The sequence below is a fragment of the Martes martes genome, assembly GCF_963455335.1.
Source record: "Martes martes genome assembly, chromosome: 8".
Classification (NCBI taxonomy): domain Eukaryota; kingdom Metazoa; phylum Chordata; class Mammalia; order Carnivora; family Mustelidae; genus Martes; species Martes martes.
In genome coordinates, this window is record NC_137895.1 from 57,246,681 (window position 1) to 57,260,599 (window position 13,919).

The 13,919-nt window shown below is 41.4% G+C and overlaps 1 protein-coding gene across 2 annotated transcripts in view; it reads right to left on the reverse strand.

Annotated features, from left to right (window-relative positions):
• Positions 1-13,919, reverse strand: part of PLBD1 (phospholipase B domain containing 1) — a 53,334-nt gene that overhangs the window by 25,634 nt on the left and 13,781 nt on the right. For both annotated transcript variants that reach the window (XM_080810025.1, XM_080810026.1), the window contains exons 3-4: positions 4,609-4,692; positions 3,113-3,251 (exon numbers count right to left, since the gene is read on the reverse strand). In XM_080810025.1, the coding sequence (XP_080666151.1) occupies positions 3,113-3,251; positions 4,609-4,692 (223 nt within the window). The remainder of the gene's footprint in view (positions 1-3,112; positions 3,252-4,608; positions 4,693-13,919) is intronic.

Here is a 13,919-nt window from a genome sequence, read left to right on the forward strand (position 1 = left end):
GTACAAATAGAACCATATTGTGTGCATTCTTCTGGTCAACATTATTTTTTGACATTTATCAATGTTGATAGGGTAGAAACAGCCCGTTTATTTTCATTGCTACGAGGTATTCAATTACATGAATATATAGTACCATGGAATGTTTCCAGTTTGTGGCAAAACAATGGCAATGTGAACTTTTACATACACAGGCCACCCCCCCCCCCATGTACAAGAATATCTTTAATCTGAGTGGGTTTGCTACACTATAGAACATATGTTATCTTTAAATGTTTCAAGTACCAGTCACTGCTTTTCCAAAGCAGTTGGAACAATTTACTCAATCCAACAGTGGTTAAAATTTCCCACTTCCAGTGTATAATAGAATCTCATTGAGGTTACTTATTTATATTTTAAAGATCTTATTTATTTTTTGAGAGAGCAAGAGAGAGAGAGAGAGCGAGCGCACAGGCAGGGGATAGGTGGAGGGAGAGGGAGAAGCAGACTTCCCAGACTCCCCTGGGGTCCCACTCTGAGGTGATGGAATCAAGACCTGAGCTGAACTGCTTAACCGACTGAGCCACCCAGGCGCCCCCTCACTGAGGTTTTCATCAGTATTTCTTATTGAAATTAAGCATTTCTCCACATTGTTATGGGCCATTTTTGTTTCCTTTTCTGTGAAATTCCTGTTGATATTTTTGCCCATTGCCTTTTTTCCTATTGGGTATTTTCTTTTTTTAAATTTATTGTTATTCTTTATGCATTTCTGAAACAAACCCTTTCTTAATTAAATGTATTGCAAATATTTTCTCTTGGTTTGTAAGTTATTTTTTCACTTTCAATATAGTGTATTCTGATGAAAAATTTAATCAGCTGCATTTATATTTTTCTTCATGGCTAGTACACTTTTTTGGTCTTGTTTGAGATATGGTTGCTCACCTTAAAACATAGTCTCCTAGAGGATGCTCAGTGCTACTGGATCAAAGCTATTTTTTCTCATTATTTCTAAGCCTTCTCAAGGGAGAAAAGCAAGAAAATATGTATCTTTTTAAGGAAGCTAAAAGTAATGATTTCCTGCCTATCTAACAACTTTAAAAACCATGAAACCTCTACTTCATTGACTTTTTGTATGCTGAAAATCTTTTTTTAAAGATTTTATTTATTTATTTGACAGAGAGAGATCACAAATAGGCAGAGAGGCAGGCAGAGAGAGGGGGAAGCAGGCTCCCTGCTGAGCAGAGAGCCTGATGCGATGCGGGGCTCCATCCCAGGACCTTGAGATCATGACCTGAGCCGAAGGCAGAGCCTTAACCCACCGAGCCCCCCAGGCGCCCGTATGCTGAAAATCTTGATATTCACCGAATTTCTTTATTTGCTTTATCTTACTATATTTATAAAATTTTAAAATAACTACACTAATAGTATTGATAAAGTGAGATTACTGAATTACTGTTTAAGGCTGTTTTGTTTTTGTTTTATGGTGGCAGTTCTTGTCTTTAGGATCTATCCGTTAAGGATGTACTGTAATGACTGCGTCAAGGTCACTGGAAATAACCACTCTCTGTGTGGTTATGCCATGAACTTGATACATCATTAGATATACTCCTATCAATTCATTTTAAGATTTTAGGGACATTTTCTTCCATGTGATTAAATTTTGTTTTATAATTATGAACAGCATTTACATGGTTCCAAAGTCAAATATATATAAAGATACATTTAGAGAAATGTAGCTTTCATTCCTGTCCCCTCCCCTTTCTTCTCTTCCTTTTTTGGTAGGTAATCTTTCTCTTTTTCTTTTTTTATAAGTTTTGGGTTTATTCTTTCATTGTTGTTTATTCTTGCAAAGTTAAGCAAATCTATCTATATCTATCTATCTTTCCATTTCTTACATAGAATTCAGCAAACAATTCACACTTGTCTTCACCTTACTTTTTTACACTTTACAACAGATCCCAAACCTCACATCATAACAGTATTTGGAAATCTACTTCATTCCTGTTACAGCCACATCATTTACGCAGCCAGTGTTCTATGTATTTGGCTGTTTTCAGTCTTTTGCTATTACAAATTATCTGTAATGAAGAGGTCAACACATAAGACATATGGAGTTTTTGCCTGTGAACCTTGGCGATAATTGTAGAAATGAGATTCCTGGATCAAAGGGTAAATGAGTAGATGATTCGGATACCGAGTGCCACGTTTTCTCTCCACAGCAAATATACTAGTTTGTATTACTACCAGTATTTTGGGAAAGTGCTTTTTTCCCCCTTAGTCTTGCCAGCAGAGTAGGAATTCACATTTTGGAATTTCCACCAAATAGACAAGTGAGAAAGTAGAGAAAGTATGTTTCAGGATGGTTTTAATGTGTATTTCTAAACTTATGAGTAAGGTTTGGTTCATATGATTAAGAATTTTTGCATCACTTTTCTATGAACTGTCTTTTTGTATATTTTGTCCAATGTGTGTGTGTGTGTGTATATATACATATATATGTGTGTGTGTGGATATATATATATATATATATATATCTCCAGTGTGTGTGCGTGTGTGTGTGTGTGTGTGTGTGTGTATTACTCCCAGGAAATACAAAATCTCCATAATTTTTGGAAGTATATTAAATTAAAGTAAATTAAAAAGTATATTAAATGAATCTTCAATGATTCAGTAAAGCTTTTCGAAATATTATGACATGCTGTAACTATGACGTTATAGAGGATGGGAAGCATAGAACTTGTACACTTTAACATTTTGCCTTAACAATTCTATCACCTAAAATACTAACTTTATTAGATTAGTTTAACAGCCAGTACATTGATTCAGTACATTCTTTAACCTATTCCAGAGCATTGTATTATGAAAGAGATAGAGATTGTGTATTAAGCTTTAATTTTGTGTCACTGACTCAGGTGCTAGCCATATAATAAGACAGCGCTTGTGTGTGCAAGATACACTATTCCCAATTTAATCTGTTTCTAGGTTGCAATGTTATTTTAAAGATAATTTTCAATATTCTTGCCATTCTTTCAATATTCTTGTCATAGTTTCAAGATAATTTTCAATGTTTGATATTCTTGGCAATAATATTGCCAAATGCCAATATAAATTCTGAGCAGCTTTTTGGAAATCTTACCTTTGTCTTCTCTAACTTAGCCCTCCTCACTGCTCCTACATACAGCCCATCCATCTGTGCTATAACATAGCCTGTATGTCTCCAAAATGGGTCATCCTTGTAAGCTTTCACGTTTTTCCGGGTCCACTGATCTTGCTTCCTGCAAGAGAAATTAGATTTGCCCTCAAGATTTCCATGGTTGCTCATCCAAAGCTAAATTAAGCCCAGGCATTTAGAGATTATATATTCAGATACTTACAGTAGTGTAATTTACATTCTGGATCTTCTAACATCCCTATCACTTTGAAAGGCTATCGGGCAAATCCTAAATGATTTTCAATTTCTTCCTAGGACTATGACTCTTCCTTGATAGCTCTCTGCATGCTCTATCTAGGTGTAACATTTAGCTTCTCATGATACTGAAATCTACAAAAGTCGAGGATAGGCCATCCATATGTATTTCATACAAAACCACAATGCCTCACTAAATCAGTATGGATAAGTCATTAACCTTTTTTTTATATGGAAGTCATAAAGTTAAAGAACAACAACAACAACAACAACAACAACAAAAAACTCCTAAGGACAGAGTAGTTGATATATGTCTATATTTCTCTCCAATTGTTTTCATAGTTTATGGTTCATTCTATTTCAGTTGTGGCCAGTAACTGCCTCAACACCTCTGTCCTAGTATACTTAGCAAGACAGGCTTGTTTTTTATATTCCTTCCATTCTGTCTCTCTTCTTTATAGTCTTTCCATTCTGTCTCTCTTTTAGTTCTCTACACTCTAGAAAGGGAATGATTTGACATGACTTTGTATACTGAAAGTTATTTCTGATTTGTTCAGGCTTTCTCCAAATCAGCCTTAGAACACAAGGTCATTGCTTCATGAGATTTAGCCCAATAATTTTTAACGATGTGCTGTAGTGTATGATTTGGAGGGCCAAACCAGGAGCCCTTTGGTCTCCAAATTAATCACAGTCACAAATATAAAACAAAACAATGCCACATATAAAACAAATAGGAAACAACTTTTCTTAATACTGAGAATTACTAAGTGTTCAGAAAACTTGATTACAATGGCCATGTTCTCCAAGGATGTTAAGAATAAGGACTAGACAACAGCCAGGACTCCTGCTAAGATGAGAACCCCGGCCCATGACACAGAAGCACCTCAGAGAGGGAGGAGGAGGGATCCCTGAAGGATCCTCAGGCAGAAGCAGTCCAGGCATTTAACTTTGCCTTCCTTACACCGATGGTGTCTTCCTCCAGATGTGTAATCGATGATGACATTCAATCTGACCTTTGAAAGAGCCCAAGTTAGAAAACATGTTGTCTGCAACCAGTTTTCATGTCATTACTGAAATGTGCTAAACCTTACTATAGGACCAGCTACAGGCAGGACCAGTCCTGCCTAAGAGATAGAAAAGCAAATTGCAGAAGGAAAAATTGTTGTTTGCAATGACAGATTCAGGCCCTGCAGTCTCAATGGCAAGAGGAGAGCCATTATACATACTCCATAAAATCTTTCACTTTATCCACGATGGAAGGTTTCTTAATCAGCTGTGGGTAGAGGTTAACGAAGTGGTCATACATGTGTCTGAAACAAAAGAAAATGGTTACATTTCTATTTTTCTTCCTAGAGCAGTCCATCATAGCAAATTATACAATTTTTGGACTATCAAGTCCCCTTATTGCAAACCTGGCCTACCTTTTTCTTTTTTTAAGATTTTATTTATTTATTTGATAGAGAGAGAGAGAATGAGAGTGCAAGAAGAGGAGGAGGGAGAGGGAGAAGCAGGCTCCATGCAGGACTTGATCCCAGGCCCCTGAGGTCACGACCTGAGCTGAAGGCAGACGCTTAACTGACTGAGCCACCCAGGAGCCCCTGCCTTATCTTTTAAAAAAAGAAAAAAAATCAAATGTACAATTTAAAATTGAGAAATATTTCCAACATAAGAGAAAAACACATAATAAAATCAACACCCAAGTACCTCTATGCAACTTTATTAAAGTCATTACATTTTGCCATGTTTGTGCCTAGTTTTAAATAGAAATAAAACATTAGAGAGGTGCCTGGCTGGCTCAGTCAGTAGAGCCTATAGCTCTTAATCTCGGGGTTGTGAGTTTGAATCCCACGTTGGGAGTAGAGATTACTTAAAAATAAAATCATAAAAAAACCCCAACAACATTACAGCTGAAGCCCTTGTGTACAGTTCTCCGATGCTAATTCCACACCTTTCTCCACAGATGTAACTCCAATCTCGAATGGGTGATTTATTACTCTCATGCATGTTTCTATACCATCACTAGATATAGATTTATTATTTTATTTTATTTTATTTTTTTAGATTTTATTTATTTATTTATTTGTCAGAGAGAAAAAGAGGGTACACAAGCAGGGGGAGTGGCAAGCAGGGGAGAAGCAGGCTCCCACCTGAGCAGGGAGACCCACAAAGGACTCGATCCCAGGACCCTGCAATCATGACCTGAGCTGAAGGCAGAGGCTTAACCAACTGGGCCATCCAGCTACCCTCCCCCACCACCGATATAGAGTTAATAATAAATAAGGTACAGTATTACTTAGGTTTCTGAAGAAATCATAAATAAGATCATACTATCACTCTAACATTTAACTCTCTCACCATGACACACGTTATCATCTGCAATTTAAATTCATTGTTTTCATCTGCTGATAGTATTCCATGGTATTAGTATATAAGAATTCATGAATGCGGGATGCCTGGGTGGCTCAGTTGGTTAAGCAACTGCCTTCGGCTCAGGTCATGATCCTGGAGTCCCAGGATCGAGTCCTGCATCCGGCTCCCTGCTCGGCAGGGAGTCTGCTTCTCCCACTGACCCTCCCACTTCTCATGCTCTCTCTCTCAAATAAATAAATAAGATCTTTAAAAAAAAAAGAATTCATGAATGCAATTTCAAACATTATTATAAATGTCTCTTCTTACATATTTGCATATTCTTCCGGAATATATTTACCATATATAAAAGTAGAATTGCAGGGATGAATATCTTATATTATCTATAGTTACTGGATACTGCCAAGTGGTTGTTCATAGTGATTGTACCCATTTATATTCCTGCTGGCTACTATTAGACTTCTTCTGACTCCACAACCTCACCAACACTTGGTATTATTAGCCAATAATAATCTGGGATTCTTTATTTTAAAACTTACTTTAGAAAATAAATAAATAAATAAATAAATAATAAAAAATAATAAATAAAACTTACTTAAAAAAATTAAATGTGGGGGTGCCTGGGTGGCTCAGTAGATTAAGTGTCTGACTTCAGCTCAGATCATGATCTCAGGGTCCTGGGATCGAGCCCGATGTCCAGCTCTCCACTAAGGGGGAAATCTGTTTCCCTTTGCCTTCTTCCTCTGTCCCTCTCCCCACTCATCCTCTCTCTCTCTGTTATTTAACAGAATGAGAGAGAGAGAGAGATCACGAGTAGGCAGAGAGGCAGGCAGAGGGAGGCAGAGGGAGAGGGGAGGGGGAAGCTGGCTCCCTGCTGAGCAGAGATTCCCCGTGCAGGGCTCCATCCCAGGACCCTGAGATCATGACCGGAGCCAAAGGCAGAGGCTTAATCCACTGAGCCACCCAGGCGCCCCACTACCTGTCCTCTTATTTATTCCTTTTTTGTTTCATAAATTCTTCAAGTTTTACATCATTTTTAACTAAGAGTGCCTTAGGCATATTTAAGCCTTTATTAAGCCATTTTATGAAATTAATCTGGAGTGTATTCATGATATTATTGTTGATTTTGTTGACTGTTTTTCTTAGCACTCAATTTCTTTGTGTATTTTGGAACTTTGGTGTGCAAGCATTTCAAGTAGTTTGTTTATATTCTCATATTCTCTGTCTCTCTCTCTCTGTCTTTCTCCCTACCTCCACCATCCCCTTCTTACTTTTCCCTAAGTGACTCCATCTGACTCCGTGAAAACCAGGTCTTACAGTGGTTTTTTTTGGGAAGTTCTTTCCTATGGAATATTGCAGATAAATCTTTAACTGAACCAGCTCATGGATGATCTGGTTCTATTTGGCCCACCTCCAAACCCCCAATTGCAAGATCATGGTTTCTTATAATTTGTACACTAAGGTGCACATGAGTATAAATTATTCTGTGGCCTCTTAATTTTATAAACAGTCAAAAGCAGCAAGGTTACTTTGGTTCAGCCTTGACTCAGCTCTCTCAAGACCTGAGGCCTTCACCCATCAGCAGGGATGGTCGTCTCAGCTTGTTTCACGCCAAGGGCCCAGCGGACCACACTTCATCACTGTTTTCTATTCCATTTCTCACTCAAAAGATGTTTGATCTTGTTGTGGGACCCACTGTATTACTATAATGCTTTCTATATATTTTATCTACCTTTTGCTCTCATTTTGGAGTGAAGTGGGTAACTTGTGAACCCCTTATGTTCCCTGGACTGAAAACTTATCTAAGGTCCTGGTTCTGGTTTTTATTTGCTGCTTTCTGCTGATGGATGAAGGATGGCATTGTAAAGAGTAGGTGGGGACTCAGATTCCAAGAACAAGAATTTGGCTCCCTCCACTTTGGAACTTTAGAAATCCTTTATCTACTAATTTCCAGAACTGAAACTGATAAAATGAAAATAGTTCTATTACCAGTTAGGCAAACAACATTAAATCCTTTGAAATCTTTTATTTTATGATCCTTGAATTCAATAAATTCACCTCATGAGAGCTTTTGCTCCAAATTATTTCTAAATCTTTAAAAAAATGGACTTACCCCATTTAACTTTTGTTCACGTATTTTTTTTTTTTTTATGGTGCCACACTTACATTATTAAGTTCACCATGTTTCTCTATCCACCACCTCTAAAACAGAGGGTGAGAACAGCAATAAAGCTAGACAGGTCTGTAGGTTACAAGAAAGGGGCCCTCCATATACGCTTATACTCCAGGTGAATGGAATACAGAAACTCCCAGTGAGTTTGATGATGTGATTTAGTTGCTTGGGGAGGAAACAACCCCCCAGTTTGCCACCCCAGGACTTCTTGGGGAAGTGGAAATGACTGCCTGGGCTGTCAGGGCTCATGAGCCCTGTGTACCTCAGGGAGCTCTGGGGAGCAGTCAAACACTTTTTTGTATGGCTCTTCGTGGAGTAAATGGACATTGGACCAGCTGGGGTCAGAAGATTCCTTACATTTGTGGTGACTACTGCCAATTCAGGTGGCACTGATTATAAAGCTAAAGACCAGGGACACCACAGAAGCCTCATCAGATGTCACATAGAGAAGCATCCAAGCTAAAAACTAAACAAGATTGATGCAATTCAGGGGTGCCTGGGTGGTTCAGTGGGTTAGAGCCTCTGCCTTCGGCTCAGGTCATGATCTCGGGGTCCTGGATAGAGCCCCACATCTGGCTCTCTGCTCAGCAGGGAGCCTGCTTCTCCCTCTCTCTCTCTCTCTGCCTGCCTCTCTGCCTACCTGTGATCTCTCTCTGTGTCAAATAAATAAATAAAAATAAAATCTTAAAAAAAAAAAAAAAGACTGTTGCAATTCAGTGGATGCTAGAGAAGGACAAAGACAACCACTGATTAAACGTCTCCCTTCCCTCCAAGATGTCGCAGGAATACTAATCCCTTCTGAGGTAAAGTGTTTGGAAGAGTGAAACATTCTGAATTGACTCAGTTTAAATGCTAAGTTATTTGTTTGTATAAAAATGGCAATGGTAGCATGTTCTGCCATCATGAGGAATGCGTTCTTAAAATTAAAATGACTGATAGGAAAATAAAGTTCTATTTTGGAAAAAATAATTTGTAAGCTATTGACCTACAAGGCTCATTCAGGTAAAAAAAAAAAAAGAAGAAAAAAAAAATCGTACTTTTTACCCAAAGTCTTCATCTCTGTACCCTGCCTACTCTCCAACCAGAGTTCCAGATCATCTCAGTTTTTCAGTCTATTTCAAAAGAGAGCTAGGTTTCTCAACTGGAGTGATTTTTTTCCTCCACAGGGTATTTGACAATGTCTGTAGGCATTTTTGGTTGTCACACTAGGGGGTGTATGTGTGTGGGGGGGGAAGGTGCCTCTGGCATCTAGTGGGTGGAGGCTGGGGGGCTACAAAACACCCTGCAATCCACAGGACAGCCCCCCCACCAACAAAGAATTACTCCACCCAAAATGTCCACAGTGGGGGCTGAGACACTCTGAAACAGAAGAACATGAGTCTTGACTCAGGGGTGGTTGCTGAAGATGCCCACAGAACGACAGGACGGATGGAGATATAGATGGGTAACTGGGCTAGGGATTTTTCTGTTCTGCCATACAGAGCAGAGGAAGAGAAACATCCACCTTGAGGTCATGGATTCTGAGTTCAAAGGTTGACTTCACTACTTCTAGGCAATATGACAAACTTCTCCACGCTTCCAGATTCTCATCATGCAGACCTAACGCTAAGATCTGCCTCACGGATGTGTTGTTAATTTCAGCTCTGCGGTGTGTAAAGTCAGTAAGTTTCATCCTAAATTGGGGGAGACTTTGCTTCCCTTTAGTAAGACACACTTACTCCCACCCTACCCTGAGTCTCTCTGTGTCATGTTAATACCGTATCATTTAGCACTTGTCAGGTCCTGTCTTCTACTCTTTTCTACTTGCTTTAACTTTCTGGGTCTGAGACCAAAACAAGTGCCTTCAGAATTTCCTATAGCAATCCATTTACGTGGATACATGTCCATGCCCGCTCAAACTCTGTTGCTGGGCAACCTGGTCCCTGCTTACTAGCTTTGTGACTTCTGGCTTGTTACTTAACTTCTATGTGCTCGAGTGTTCACATCAATAGTAATGGGAGTAATTTAACTTGTAAAATGCTTTGAACAGTGTCTGGCCCATTTTAAATGTCATCTAAGGTTTAGTCATCGCCAGCACTGTCATCAGCAGAAGCAGCAGCACCTTGTGATTCATGGGAAGGTCCAAATAATTCCTAGTTCTTGGGCCATTTGATATTTTTGAGGATGGGAATGTGTCTCACTTATCTTTGCTTTGCCTACCATCTTGATGGGAAGCACACTGAGTTTCTAACATCAAAGGAGAAAGTTTGGGTTATGGCAGAGATTCTTGAGGTATTTCCTGGTAGGAGACGAGAAACAAAAGAGAAACCACCTTTGACTACTTCCTCTACTTGTGCCATAATCTTGCTAGAACTTCCTTTCATCATAGTTTCACCAACTGTTGTGTCAACATATTAACTTACATGGAGTTCTCTTTGAAGAGTATGCTCGGGAGCTCTAACCCACCCCATTTCTTTCTCCCCCTCCCCAGAGTCCGACACAAGACAGGTAATGTGTTTGTTGCAGTGAAGTGGCTCGCTCCTACTAGATAATTCCAGAGATGTTTCAGCGGCTGCCTCAGCCACACACAGGCTCAGCCACTTTATTGAAAACTGGAGCAGACCTGATACCCACACCCTCATCATCATTCTTTCCAGAAAGGTTTCGTGACTCATTTTATTAAAACCAATGTAGGATTATTTATCAGCTTTTAACATCATTAGTGAGACATGAGCTACTCTGATTAGGGAGCCAGCCCATCAAGTCAAAAAACGAAGGAAGAAGCTCCATTTGGCCATGGCTGCCAGTCATTGCATTACATGGAAAAAAGTACCTCATGCTTTTGGTTCATCCCTAAAGAACTGGAACAGCACAGGATTCAATTAAACCTAATCAGCATGTAATTAAGGAACTGCTGGGGGCAGAAGTGGCTGTGCCAGGTGTCCGGGGTATATAAAGATGAATAAGATAGGGACCTGCCCCTAAAGCACTGACAGATGGTGGAGGGGAGAGAGGGAGCTCAATCCAGTTGGAATGGAATCGGGAAGTGCCTTGAGGAGATAGTATATGAGATGGGTCCTGGGGGGCCGAGCAATATTTCAGGTGGTGGAGATGGGAGAGGCAGCATCTGGCTCTCAGGGAATGCGGTATAAGAGTTGCTGGAAAGGGATGTGTGACAGGTTGAGAGGGCAGCGTGGCAGGGCTCAGGAGCCCACCCAGAAGGCATGTTTGCATGGTAATGGCAGTGTCCCGCAGGGAGCGGCTCCTCAGGAGATGGGTGCGGGCGAGAGAGCATGAGGAAGGGCAAGACGGTGAGAGAAGCCCTGGAAGGGTCTAGGGCTGCCTCCAAGGGGAGGCCCGGCTGGACCTGCTGCTTCCACTGTACCTTGTGGGAAAACCACGCCGCGGCAGGGCTGTGGATGGCCTGAAGCTCTGTGATAAAGCACGAGGGCTGGGCCCAGGTCCCAGCTGTTCTCTGGAGAGTGTTGTAAGGTTCAAGGAAACAACTTATGACTGAACACTTCACATGAAATGATGGAGGATTTCAGGATATTTCTTTATATGTTTTTGTTTGGCCTCACAAGTATGTCATAGGTTGGAGAGAGCAAATTATTTCCTCCACAGTAGTTAAACCAAGCTCTTGATCACAGTATCTCAGCTGTTCTGCCACAATACCCAACCTCATACACACTCCTTCCCTTCAAGATTCTGGGGAATATAAGGAATGTCACTCCATTTTAAATGTGGTGATGTGGGAAGAACATGGCGGCCCTAAACTTCCCATGGCCCTTGGCAGCCGCCTGAGCAAGTCTGCTGCTGAAAGGAGAACAAGGTGGGTGCGCCTGGGTGGCTCAGATGGTTAAATCTTGGGACTCTTCAGCTCAGGTCCTGATCTCAGGACTGTGAGGCTGAGTCCTGTGTGAGGCTCTGCGCTCAGCACCGAGTCTGCTTGAGATTCTCTCCATCTGCCCCTCCCCTGCTTGTGGGTGCGCACGTCCATTCTCTCTCTCAGATAAATAAATAAATCTTAGGGGGATTAAAAAAAGGAAAACAAGGGCACCTGGGTGGCTCAGTGGGTTAAAGCCTCTGCCTTCGGCTCAGGTCATGATCCCAGGGTCCTGGGATCGAGCCCCGCATCAGGCTCTCTGCTTAGCGGGAAGCCTGTTTCCTCCTCTCTCTCTCTGCCTGCCTCTCTGCCTACTTGTGATCTCTGTCTGTCAAATAAACAAATAAAATCTTTAAAAAAAAAAAAAAGGAAAACAAAAAAAGATGGCTCTTTCTTTTGGCCATTGGCATAAATTCACCTTCTCAGACCAGGCTCAGACGCTCCTTTTTTTTTTTTTTTAAGATTTTACTTATTTATTTATTTGACAGAGAGCAGGAGAGCACAGGCAGAGGGAGTGGCAGGCAGAGGGAGAAGCAGGCCCCCCGCTGAGCAGGGATGGCCCTGGGGCTCCATCCCAGGACCCGGGAATCATGACCTGAGCTGAAGCGCCCCCTCAGATGCTCTTGCTCCAAGGCTGTGTCTCAGTAAGTGGAATCGCACCTTGCAAACGCCCCCAAGTAACAGTCTGTGGGAGTATAGGTTTTAGATGCAAAAAATAATGTCTGTGTAGGAAGATGCTGTTGCTTCTCAGACAATTGCCCATGAGTAGCTGAAAACAAACACAAGAATACCACCCTTGCCTGTGACTTGTATTGCTCCTCCTCTGTTGGTTTGTGACTCTAGCCACAGCTTCCAGATGGTCAAAGTTTAGGCTCCTCTGTGCTGAATACCAAGGCAGCCCCCCTGCCTCTCACGGCTTGGTCAGTGAGGGCGGTATTGGTGGGCTGCACGGCTATGCTGTCTGGAGTCAGGAGCCTGCGAATCCTTCCAGTATGCTCTCTGCTCTGTCTCCCTCCTGGAGCTCTTGTCCCTGGGAGCCCAGCTTCTCTGTTCCATTTTGCAGATCTTCAAAATGAGCTCCTGGGCATCAGAATGTATGATAAGCCTTCCCCTCCCGGACCATATCGGATGAGGGAAGAAATCGATAGCCTCCTCCCTTCCTCTCTCTTCTCCAGCCCATTGCCAGGGTGTTCTAAACATACTAGGTCATGTCCCACTATTGTGAGCTTCAAGCTAGGCACAAAGTAAGTCTTTTCCATGCAAGCTGGGAAATCTCCCTACTTATTTGATTTTACAGACATGCGATGAGAGTGTCACCCTCTTAAGAAGGGAAATGGGAAATGCCTTTCTAACGAAAGTTTTGGTTGTAATTCTTCGTTTTCCTCTTTTTGGTTCTGTTCTCCTTCCTCCGTCCATTACTCCCTTCCTTTGTTTCCTTTTCGTCCTCTCCTCCTCTTTCTCTTTTTCTTTCTCTTTCTTCTTCAAATACACAAATACCTGACTTCTCGCTTCCATCCAGCCCCTTTGGTTCTTTGTCACGCTTCTTCCTGATCACCAGCATCTTCTGTTCCGTGAGATCTGTCAAAGTCTCTGCAGGGAAGAGGTCCTCTCAAGACTCTCGATACTGCACATACAGGAAGCCCGTCCTTGAGCAGGTGACATTCTTGAATTGTCAGTAAGGAATACAAAACAGAGACCAACAGAGATGTTGTCTTTCAAATCTGAGAAACCTCTGAGCACTCTCTGATGGAAATGAAGAATGACAACTGCCAAACGGGCAGGCTTCCATCCAAAGCCTTCCATGATACAGCCTCTATCCGCCATTTTAAACCTGTTGCCCTCTGACTAATCAATGGAGCTTCTACTCCTCGCTCATTTGTAAAGGCAAATTCCTCATTTCAGACTCATTGTCTTTTTTCAGTCCTTGGTTCTGTTTCTTTCTGCCCAGAATTATTTTCTTCCTCTTCCCAGCCAAACGGAATGTCGTCGCCCATCAAACACCAGACCCACAGCTCACTCCTTCCGCAAAGGCGTCTTTGACTGTTGTGGCCCATGAGGTGCCTTCCTTTTGGACTGTTATAGTTATTTATGATTAAAGCACTCTTTCCAGGTTGTTCTCTGCAGCAGAAATG